This window comes from Salmo salar, unplaced genomic scaffold, assembly GCF_905237065.1.
Source record: "Salmo salar unplaced genomic scaffold, Ssal_v3.1, whole genome shotgun sequence".
Lineage (NCBI taxonomy): Eukaryota > Metazoa > Chordata > Actinopteri > Salmoniformes > Salmonidae > Salmo > Salmo salar.
Window position 1 is genome coordinate 228 of NW_025550009.1, and position 12170 is coordinate 12397.

Here is a 12170-nt window from a genome sequence, read left to right on the forward strand (position 1 = left end):
AGACTAGAAATCGAACATAGAAATATACTAACATAGAACATTAACCAAAAACCCTGAAACACATAAAACAAACACCCCCTGCCACGTCCTGACCAAACTACAATAACAAATAACCCCCTTTACTGGTCAGGACGTGACAATTAGTGCACAATTTCTACTTAAGATGGTTGGGGTTCGTTCATTGTTCCTTGTCAATCATTGGCTCATTGGTGAAATTAGCATTCTGACAATATCTTTAATTAAATCATTCATTCATTTATTAATGCAATTGCAGACAGAAGTTGGCAACAGGAACATAGCATGCATGTTTCCGAGTAAGTTCTGCAAAATAGAAAAGGTCCCAAGTTGCTTTTATCATGCTTGTAGTCAACCCTTGTGATGTCACTGCCTACGTCATTAACTTCTACTCATGAGATCAAAACCATGCCTACACAGCTATATAAAGAAGACTTTTAGTGTTATCTAAAAGCTTAGCAGTAAATGTCCAAGTTCATTTATAGTGGAATGTCTGACTAGTCTCTTATCTCTTACACTCCCCTGCAGAGTTCTGTCTTCACAGTCACACATTTCCCAGACAGTTTCTTTATGAGGCAGAGAGACTAGAAAACAACTGTGGAACAATATTAAACCTTTATAATGAATATATATATATATATTGTTTATCTGTAGTCTAGGACCCAATAAATGTAAGGAGGGTGGGGTCTTATAACCCCTCCCCTTCTATTAATACAACATAAGCATAATCAATTATTATAATACACCAAACATTTGGTACAGCCCCCATCATGACCCCTAGTTGAACCCCTGACAAGATATCAAAGGGACGCAAAAGGCACTCTTATTGTGAAACAACCCAGTAACTAGCTGGCCTCTGGCACTGAGCAGTTCCCGGTAGTAGCTTAGCCAACTGCGCCTCACTGATGTGGTACAAAATGCATAACTGATATTTTACATTGATGTTCTGACATTGGTTTTATTAAAGGACATTTAAACTGGGTCCAGCACTTCATGAGACACAGCTACAGTATAGTGAATTTCCAGGCCCAGTTAATATAACATTGAAAATACTGCACCAAACAAATCCCAACACAGCTATATGATGATTCAACTGTATTCCTTGACCGTTTTGACCTTTATATTGCATAATACATGACACTGCATTATTTGTTCACCCATTGGAGAAAGTGCAGGTATCTTATATTTCTCTAAACACCAGGTTATAATGGGAGATATGTTCTTAAAGAATATATAAAACCACTTCTAACAATTAATCAATGAAATCAATTAATAAATGAACTTATCATTTTCATCTGCAAACTTGTTTTGTTTTCAGAGGTCACCCTGCTTTACAATAAGAGATGATGATTGAAGAGACTCACTAATGTTCAGATGATGATTGAAGAGACAAACTAATGTTCAGATGATGATTGAAGAGACAAACTAATGTTCAGATGATGATTGAAGAGACAAACTAATGTTCAGATGATGATTGAAGAGACAAACTAATGTTCAGATGATGATTGAAGAGACTCACTAATGTTCAGATGATGATTGAAGAGACTCACTAATGTTCAGATGATGATTGAAGAAACTCACTAATGTTCAGATGATGATTGAAGAGACAAACTAATGTTCAGATGATGATTGAAGAGACAAACTAATGTTCAGATGATGATTGAAGAGACAAACTAATGTTCAGATGATGATTGAAGAGACAAACTAATGTAAAGATGATGATTGAAGAGACTCACTAATGTTCAGATGATGATTGAAGAGACTCACTAATGTTCAGATGATGATTGAAGAGACTCCCTAATGTTCAGATGATGATTGAAAAGACTCACTAATGTTCAGATGATGATTGAAGAGACTCACTAATGTTCAGATGATGATTGAAGAGACAAACTAATGTTCAGATGATGATTGAAGAGACTCCCTAATGTTCAGATGATGATTGTGAATACCAAATGAAAAGACTCCCTAATGTTCAGTTTAGTATCATTAAAGGACAATTAGTATGATCATTGTGATCACTGTTACTCCTACATACATTTTTGAGCCTGAGACTTTCAATGCCAGATTATCAATGACCTTCCTCCCTTCATCTTCCCCCTCACAGACTTTTCTCTCTTCAGTCTCCCTCTTTTTCTCCTCCTCCTCTCTTATCGTTGCTATGGCTGCATCCCTCTTTTTCTCCTCCTCCTCTCTTATCATTGCTATGGCTGCATCCCTCTTTTTCTCCTCCTCCTCTCTTATCGTTGCTATGGCTGCATCCCTCTTTCTAACCTCCTGTTCCAGTATCTTTCTCAGAGCCTCCTCCCTCCTCCTGATCTCCTCTCTCCTCCGGGTCAAGATGTTGGTCACATGATAGTATCCCCTATTCTCATTCAATAATCCATCTATCTTCTCCAGCAGCTCTGTGACCTGAGTGAGGTCATTCTTTTCTTTGTTATTGAAGACGTGATGTCTACCACCACACATACTGAGAAGCTTTAGGGAATCACTATTGTCCATTAGATACTCCTCCACTGGTTTCCCTTCTAGCTGGTCTCCACCAGTGAACAGCACAATGGTGTATTTAAGGGCCTCCTCCGCAAAGTTCTCATTCATCCATTTGACAGTTTTCTTCTCCTCTTCTGTACACCAATTGCACAACCTGATCACCAGCAGGAACACGTGAGGTGTTGAGATGTTGATGCATTGAGCTACTTTACCTGCAAGTTCCTCAGATGGCAACACATCTGGGGTGTTAATCATAGTTATGTTATTTTGGCCCACAACAGCATCTTGTTCCTCACACTGTGGCCCATACGAAGGTGAAGCCTCCACTTTAAAGGCCTCTCTTCCCAGGATGGTGTTTCCTGATGCTCTCTTCTCTGATCCAGTCTTCCCCAGCAGAACAATCCGTTGCTGAAATCCCACCTCAGACCCTGCAAAGATGCAGGATATTTAAAATAGGTTAAAAAAGGTTAAAAGGTTAAAAGATGTTCAATTGAATAAGTGAATAACATTAATACTGGAACAAAACGAGAAATAAAGAAAAAATGAGTAAACTCACCGTGTACAGTGACACACAATTGTGTATAACATGCAAGTCCTACCAGGGCAAGTACCAGAATGAGAATCCCCAGAAGACTGAAGAAGAAGGCTGTTTTCCATGAGCAGACCTACGAAGGAGAGTCATGGAACTACAGTGAGGGAAAAAAGTATTTGATCCCCTGCTGATTTTGTACGTTTGCCCACTGACAAAGAAATGATCAGTCTATAATTTTAATGGTAGGTTTATTTGAACAGTGAGAGACAGAATAACAACCAAAAAATCCAGAAAAACGCATGTCAAAATGTTATAAAATGATTTGCATTTTAATGAGGGAAATAAGTATTTGACACCTCTGCAAAACATGACTTAGTACTTGGTGGCAAAACCCTTGCTGGCAATCACAGAGGTCAGACGTTTCTTGTAGTTGGCCACCAGCTTTGCACACATCTCAGGAGGGATTTTGTCCCACTCCTCTTTGCTGATCTTCTCCAAGTCATTAAAGTTTCGAGGCTGACGTTTGGCAACTCGAACCTTCAGCTCCCTCCACAGATTTTCTATGGGATTAAGGTCTGGAGACTGGCTAGGCCACTCCAGGACCTTAATGTGCTTCTTCTTGAGCCACTCCTTTGTTGCCTTGGCCGTGTGTTTTGGGTCATTGTCATGCTGGACATGCTACCCATCCACGACCCATTTTCAATGCCCTGGCTGAGGGCAGAAAAACCCCCCCCAAAGCATAATGTTTCCACCTCCATGTTTGACGGTGGGGATGGTGTTCTTGGGGTCATAGGCAGCATTCCTCCTCCAAACACGGCGAGTTGAGTTGATGCCAAAGAGCTCCATTTTGGTCTCATCTGACCACAACACTTTCACCAGTTGTCCTCTGAGTCATTCAGATGTTCATTGGCAAACTTCAGACGGGCATGTATATGTGCTTTCTTGAGCAGGGGGACCTTGCGGGCGTTGCAGGATTTCAGTCCTTCACGGCATAGTGTGTTACCAATTGTTTTCTTGGTGACTATAGTCCCAGCTGTCTTTAGTCCCAGCTGTCTACTATAGTCCCAGCTGTCCCAGCACACTCCCTTTAAGAGTGTGCTCCTAATCTCAGCTCATTACCTGTATAAAAGACACCTGGGAGCCAGAAATCTTTCTGATTGAGAGGGGGGTCAAATACTTATTTCCCTTATTAAAATGCAAATCAATTTATAACATTTTTGACATGCGTTTTCTGGATTTTTTGGTTGTTATTCTGTCTCTCACTGTTCAGATGAACCTACCATTAAAATTATAGACTGATCATTTCTTTGTCAGTGGGCAAACGTACAAAATCAGCAGGGTATCAAAAACTTTTTTCCCTCACTGTACGTCATGTATATACTGTAGGTCACTATTAGGATTGCACATTTCTGGTAACTTTTCTCAAATTCACAGGTTTTCCAGTAATCTCAGTTGGAGGATTCCTGGAATCAGGAGGGAATAAGCAGGAAATCCAGAATCCTCATTTCTGGAAAACCGGGGAATTTAAGGAAAGTTACCATCATTTTGCAACCCTAGTCAATACCTTTCTTGACAATTTCTATCAGGGGACCAAATAGACATTTCACTGGAGAAGAACGAAACTCTACCTGAGGCACAGTTTGTTCTGTTTCAACATATGTTTCATGGACCTGATCATCTACATTTGGAATGGTTTTCCTTCCTTCAGTGGCCTCCACCAATGTGTGTTTCATCAGTCCTGGGGCCTGGTAGTGGTCTCTAACATGGTTCTCACAGAAAGTAGCCTTGCAATCCTGGCAGAACTTCACAGCTTCGTCGCTGCGCTGTACACATATAGTACAGTCCAGTCTGGTACGATGTACTATTCTGCTATCCTGCATCTGGCCTAAAGCAGGCAGAGGGTCCTCAACAGTAGGGCTGTAGAAAGGTTAAAGCTGAATGAAGTTACATGCACGTTTATAACACATGCACGTCCATAGCAAAGGATCAACAGCATTATGTTTTACATTGTACATTTTTACATTTGAGTGACTCACAGGACCAATTAGAGTTAAGTGCCTTGCTCAAGGGCACATCGGCAGATTGGTTGTTGGATTCGACCCAGAAACCTTTCGGTTACTGGCCCAAAGCTCTTAACCGCTAGGCTACCTGCCACCTCATCATCGTACATGATAGTAGATAAGGCAGCATTCAGTACTATGAACAACAAACACTTACACTATAGGAAATCAATAAATAGCTCAGGCTAGAATTCCTCATAACACCAAAACAAAGGCATATATCTGGTTTACATTATGGGCATACATACTGTACCTCTGATTCATATGAAGACCAGATCCATATAAATCAATCTCACTGTCTGCTGAGCCGACTGTATACACTGAGTACTCTGTCTCCACCTGCTGGCTCCTAGCAACAACAGAGAAAAAGAGAAGACCAGGGTCTGAAATGTTTGTCAAAAGTGGTTGGAAATCTAAAAAGTCATCAATGTTTTTTTTTTCTTCAGGAGAGTAGAGGTTTGCAGGTCGGTTTGTGAGCCATCTCTGTTATTAAAGTGAACAAAAAGAGATTGACTAATGTTTTACAGTGCATTCAGAAAGTATTCAGATCCCGACTTTTTCCACATTTTGTTACGTTTCAGGCTTTTTCTAAAATACATTTTTTTCCTCATCAATCTGCACACAACACCCCATAATGACAAAGCAAAAATACGTTTTTAGAAATGTTTGCTAAATTATTAAAAATAAAAAACAGAAATACCTTATTTACATAAGTATTTTGACCCTTTGCTTTGAGACTCTAAATTGAGCTCAGGTGCATACTGTTTCCATTGATCATCCTTGCGATGTTTCTACAACTTGATTGGAGTCCACCTGTGGTAAACTCAATTGATTGGACATGATTTAGAAAGGCACACATCTGTCTATATAAGGACAGTGCATGTCAGAGCAAAACCAAGCCATGAGGTCAAAGGAATTGTCCGTAGAGCTCAGAGACAGGATTGTGTCGAGGCACAGATCTGGGGAAGGGTACCAAAACATTTCAGCAGCATTGAAGGTCCCCAAGAACACAGTGGCCTCAATCATTCTTAAATGGAAGAAGTTTGGAACCACCAAGAATCTTCCTAGAGCTGGCCACCCGGCCAAACTGAGCAGTCGGGGAGAAGGGCCTTGGTCAGGAGGTCACCGAGAACCCGATGGTCACTCTGACAGAGCTCCTGAGTTCCTCTGTGGAGATGGGAGAACCTTCCAGAAGGACAACCATCTCTGAGGCACTCCATCAATCAGGTATTTTATGGTAGAGTGGCCAGACGGAAGCCATGCCTCAGTAAAAGGCACATGACAGCCCGCTTGGAGTTTGCCAAAAGGCACCTAAAGGATTCTTAGACCATGAGAAACAAGATTCTCTGGTCTGATGAAACCAATATTGAACTCTTTGGCCTGAATGCCAAATGTCACTTCTGGAGGGGAACCTGGCACCATCCCTATGGTGAAGCATGGTGGTGGCAGCATCATTTTGTGGGGATGTTTTTCAGAGGCAGGGACTGGGAGACTAGTCAGAATCGAGGGAAAGATTAACAGAGCAAAGTAAAGAGAGATCCTTGATGAAAACCTGCTCCAGAGTACTCCGGACCTCAGATTGGGGCAAAGGTTCACCTTCCAACAGGACAACGACCCTAAGCACACAGCCAAGAAAACACAAGAGTGGCTTTGGGACAAGCCTCTGAATGTCCTTGAGTGGCCCGCCAGAGCCCGAACTTGAACCCGATCGAACATCTCTGGAGAGACCTGAAAATAGCTGTGCAGCGAAGCTACACATCCAACCAGACAGAGCTTGAGAGGATCTGCAGAGAAGAATGGGAGAAACTCCCCAAATCGGGTGTGCCAAGCTTGTAGCGTCATGCCCAAGAAGACGCAAGGCTGTAATTGCTGCCAAAGATGCTTCAACAAAGTACTGAGTAAAGGGCCTGAATACTTAGGTAAATGTGATATCAGTTTTTATTTGTAATAACCTGTTTTTTATTTGTCATTATGGGGTATTGTGTGTAGATTGATGTGGGGGGAACTATTTAATCCATTTTAGAATAAGGCTGTAACATAATAAAATGTGGGAAAAGGTCAAGGGATCTGAATACTTTCCAAATGCACTGTACATAAATATTTCAGAAGACAGCATCTCACCATTTCACAGAGGTACGGATCCCACCGTTGAATGTTATTGGTTGACACATGGACCAATCACTGTTCAGGGTGTAAGGCACAGGTGTTTTTGGACTTCCTTCCCTGATACAAAAATAATAAGATTTTCCACTATAGCTTGAGGTAAAATTGGTCCTACTTTATTTGGATATAACTGTTCATATTTAGAATGGAATACAATCACGAAACACGCAATTTTATTGCTACAAATGTTCTAAAACGTCTAGTTTTTCTATCAAATAATTCAATTGGTAACACTTCACTGACTATTGGTATTTAATCGGAAACTCCTCTTACCTCGTTTCATCCGAGCTCATGTTATCAGTTACTTGGGTTGGCAGCAATGTATCCGTTTTCCCTGGCACATAACCTCTATCTCTTAGCAAATCAATTGCTTGGTAATCAGGATTGGCAGCCATTGTATGACGCTTTGATACAAAGTACAACAATGGGCACAAACACAAACAAGAGTGAAAAGGCACAATTGATAGAATGCGTAATCTAGGCGCAGTAAGTAGCTTTTGGGCGACGCAACCAAATTCACATAGAAATGTGAGTTGTAGATCTGTCACTCGTTGAAAGCATGTCTGAAAAGCGATAGATGCATTCTATGTACATCCGTTTCTATGCTTCCCGTTAAGTTTCATTTTTGGGTCTTTTAACTTTCGGTTTGGTACATCAGCTTCAAACAGCTGAAAAATACTATATTTTGGGTTAATGAAAATGTTTCATAGCATTTAATAATGGCACATTGGATAGCTTGTTTTGTCACACAAGCTGAAATAAAAGAAGAACCATTCGAATCTTAGCAACCAGAGCAATTTCTACATAGCTACCTATGACAGGTTTATAGTATTTGTCAACGTTTTGTTCATACCCTTTCTAGTTTAAATACTAAGACAATTATTCTAGAGTGATTGCAATTTGATTCAACTTTATACAGTACAATTAGGGTGTACTTTGGTGATAAAATGTCACAAAATAGATTTTACGAAGACATATGTTTATTCACTTTCGCTAACATATCAAAATATTTTACTTTTTGTGGTAGTCATGTTCAAAGTTGTTTCCGCGGGTTGCAAAATTTGCATAACACGAGCTGAATTCAATGTAAAAGGCTTTGAAAATAAAAAGCTTGGTATACGCTCAGTGCTGTGTTGACATTCAACAGAGCTTGTGAGAAATCTTTTAAAAAGAACAGGAATATCGAATTAATATGAAAAGTGTATACAAAAATATGAAAATACTACATGTCATGTCTCAAAATCGATATTCATCTTACCTCTCTCTATATTATGTCCTGCTGACAAGAGAAGAAAGATGACGAGGTTAACGTGAAAGTGAGCCTGTCAAGTAAAAAAGTCTGTCCCTCTTAATCTCGTCTTCTTCTTCTTCAGTATCATAGCGTTTGCACATTTTGTTTGTGAATGCGGCCAACTACTGTTCGGGAGTGTGTTCAATCATGTTACATTTTGTGATACAAATTAAAAAGGAAGGGAAATAAAATATTGAATCACCAACTAACCCTACACATATCACTATTTCATAAAAATACAAATAAAAAACACCAATCCATTCCACTACTTTGACCCTATATGCTAATGCACCATGCCACCAGACTGGGAGGATGGAACACCACCACTAAACACACCCTGTAACTCTTCTGAAGCTCTACCGAAGTACTTCTCTGCAGCTGCCACCATAACATCTATTTTCTGTGATTGACGTTCCATTTCTGCGCTACAGTTGATAACCATTGCTATGAACGCTAAGAAGCCAACCTTACTGAAACATATATCACTCGTTGGTCTATCCCTCTGTGCTGGCACAGATCTACTAGTCACAGGGATCATCTCAGGGTCCCTCACCGTTGACCCATTCTCCTCTACTTTCTTCACTGGCCCAGCATACGTGTCATATGCTGGGCCAGTGAAAAAGTAGAGGATGCACTACTCTGACTCGGGCCACCTCCACTTGCCACTCTCGCACCGGACACTTCCGATCCCCAGCAATATGGGCAACCCTACAGTTGACACACACAACTTTATCTACTGAAACTACACAATCTTTTGTCCCATGCCCTCCTGCACACTTCCCACATCTTGGATTCTCCCTCCTACACACTGCTGCAACATGACCATAAACGTTGCACCTGAAACACTGCAGTGGATTTGGTACAAAAGCTGTAACAGGATAACTGATAGAGTATATACCAGTGGAGGCTCCTCAGAGGAGGAAGGGGAGGACCATCCTTTTAGATAAAACTATACTAAATATATGAACATGTCACCAAATAATTGAATTAAACACACTGTTTTGCAATGAAGGTGTACAGTAGTTAGTTTCCGTCCTCCTCTGGGTACATTGGCTTCATTACAAAACCTAGGACGCTCATGGTTCTCACCCCGTTCCATAGACTTACACAGTAATTATGACAATTTACGGAGGACGTCCTCCAAACTATCAGAGCTCTTGCAGCATGAACTGACATTTTGTCACCCAATCAAAGGATCAGAGAATTAATCTAGTATTGGAAGCATAAGCTACAACCAGCTAGCACTGCAGTGCATAAAATGTGGTCAGTAGTTAACTCAAAGAGAGAAAGACAATAGTTGAACAGTTTTGAATAAATACATTTCTTCAAAAATTAAGGATAACCATGATAGTGAGGGAGAGAGAGAGCTAACTATATTTCATAGTATTTTTTTCACATTCACTTACTTAGCTAGCTAGCTAGTTTAGTCTACTCAAACACCCGGCTCAAACAGAGAGGGACGCTGTGTTAGCTAGCTGGCTATGGCTATCAAACACTGGAACTCCTCAAGGTAAGCTTTTGGTTTTATACATTTATTGCCACCGGGGCCCGCCGGTGTAAATGCTAAACTGCTTGCTGAGTGTACACTATACTACATGATTGTAGCGGGTTTACTAATGCATTAGTTCTATTAGTTATGTAGACTATGACGTTAGATAATATGGTGACAATGATGTAGGCTGTGTGTCGGTTAGCGGTTATGATTCGAAGGTTTGGCTTGGAACGTTTTTTTCTCGCCTGGTCCCAGACAGCTGACGTGTTGTGCACTGAAGTCCCTAGCGAAGGGTAAAGGTGCAAAAGGAGGAAAGTGATCCGAGAAGGAATTACAACGAGCAAAGTGATCATACTGTTTGTATGCGGCTGCTATGAAAATGAACTGTATTTGCGTGTGATCAAGGGTGTATTCATTCTGCTGATTCTGTTGAAAAACGTTTCTTAAACGGAAGCAAACAAAACGGGGATAAACATACCTGAATTTGTCCAATAGAAACGTTCTTTTGCAACTGATGGACTAATGATTACATCTTTGATCAGCTAGATGCAGGCAAGTGTGTGCAAGGCGTAATTGAATGTGTCACTGTCTGTCACTTCGATTACTAAAATGTATCTCGACCTGTTGTTGTAACAACCTCATGGTGGGTATAGGGAAAATTTGAGTGTCATGCCTAAACCTATAGATGTTACATTGAAATGGGTGAGTGGAATATGAATGACCGTCATCCAATGTACTGTAATAGAAATAAGGCCATGCTCATTAAAAAAAAACATCTTAAATGGTACCGACCGCCACTATATAATCCAACAATAATATCACTTGTTGAAGTGGGGAAGAGTTTGAATATATCCCTTTGTTATACTTAATCAACATAATATACATGTGTTTTTATTATTACCAGTGTATCCAATTACCACAACTTGAATAATAATCAATACGGATAGCTCATTAAAATGATATTCAATTTAGGTATTGCTTCCTTAATATATCAATATATGTTATACCAAATCCAACAATGCAAAGCTTCAACTACTGTGTTGACAAAGTTCAACAGGAAATAGCTATCAGAGCTCAGGACAAGACCCAGATGCAGACAGTTCGAATCACAGATGTTTATTTACAAAACAGGAGGCAGGCAAACGACAGGTCAAGGGCAGGCAGAGGTCGGTAATCCAGGGCAGAGTCCGTAAAGTACAGAACGGCAGGCAGGCTCTGGGCAGGCAGAATGGTCAAAACCGGAAGAACTAGAAAACAGGGACTAAAGAGAACAGGAGTACGGAAAAACATGCTGGTAGGCTTGATGAGACAAGACGAACTGGCAACAGACAAACAGACAAATATTATGAAACACAGAGAATAAATATATATTTTTAAATGGGTACATTTTTTGGGTCAAGCCTGGCTTCCTTTGGCGTCCATGAATACACGCCACTGTTCTGTAGACACACTGGGCAGGACATGTCAGTGTAATACTGTGGCCTGGGCTTGGCAGGGGTTTCCTGCTCCGACTGATGCAGCTCCCGCAAACAGCAAGGACATTCTCCTGGGGTGTATTCATTACAGAAACTGTTTACCATTTGAGAACCAAATGGAAGCGAACAGAACAAAATGGGGAGGAACCTACCTGAATTTGTCCAATAGAAACTCTAGTTTGCGTTTTCCGTTTGGAGTAAACCGTTTCTGTTGCAAAATATTTTGCAACAGAATCGGTGTAAGGATACACCCCTGGTTCTCTGGGTGGATGTTTTCTTGATCATCTCCGCAGAGCAGTGTTAAGTCCAATAAAGACGTGACACTCAGAATTTCCACAATCAGGACCGGGTTAATGAAGCCTACTGTGATTTGAATCTTCATCTTGTAGTAAATAGTCCACATCCTCACACTTTGAATCCATTACACCCACTCATATCATCCACAACATATCCATTGGAATTATGATAGAGAGAATGACAGAGATTTGTAAATCAAAGAACCCTTCCACAGTCATGCAAAATGGACTGCAGAATCCAGGAGGGGGGTTTAATCGAATAGACTCCTTAGGTGCCCCCTTCTTCCATCCCTCGTAACCTGAAGAGATAAATAAAAGACCAGTTTAATGAATGTCAGTCTTTCCTTCAGTTTAACATT

General features: G+C 40.6%; 1 protein-coding gene across 2 annotated transcripts; it reads right to left on the minus strand.

The window, feature by feature from the left end:
- Positions 1-1160: 1160 nt before the first annotated feature.
- Positions 1161-8595, minus strand: LOC123739066 (immune-associated nucleotide-binding protein 9). Of its 2 annotated transcripts, none has more exons than XM_045713634.1 (7): positions 8516-8595; positions 7531-7661; positions 7216-7275; positions 5348-5443; positions 4663-4951; positions 3059-3167; positions 1161-2930 (listed from the first exon to the last, which is right to left on the minus strand). In XM_045713634.1, exons 2-7 carry the CDS (start codon positions 7650-7652, stop codon positions 2002-2004), a joined length of 1605 nt encoding a protein of 534 aa, XP_045569590.1. In that variant the 5' UTR covers positions 7653-7661; positions 8516-8595; the 3' UTR covers positions 1161-2001. The 2 variants fall into 2 exon arrangements, with proteins under 2 accessions (XP_045569590.1, XP_045569589.1); XM_045713633.1 differs by having other exon boundaries at positions 7216-7317.
- Positions 8596-12170: the final 3575 nt, after the last annotated feature.

What these genes read in the sequence shown, in the direction of transcription:
- LOC123739066 (XM_045713633.1), bottom strand. Translation starts at nt 7,652, where the DNA reads ATGGCTGCCAATCCTGATTACCAAGCAATTGATTTGCTAAGAGATAGA. An exon ending in CAGAACAAACTGTGCCTCAG is followed by an intron (nt 3,168 to 4,662) that starts GTAGAGTTTCGT and finishes TCTCCTTCGTAG; the next exon opens with GTCTGCTCATGGAAAACAGC. An exon ending in ATTGTGTGTCACTGTACACG is followed by an intron (nt 2,931 to 3,058) that starts GTGAGTTTACTC and finishes GCATCTTTGCAG; the next exon opens with GGTCTGAGGTGGGATTTCAG.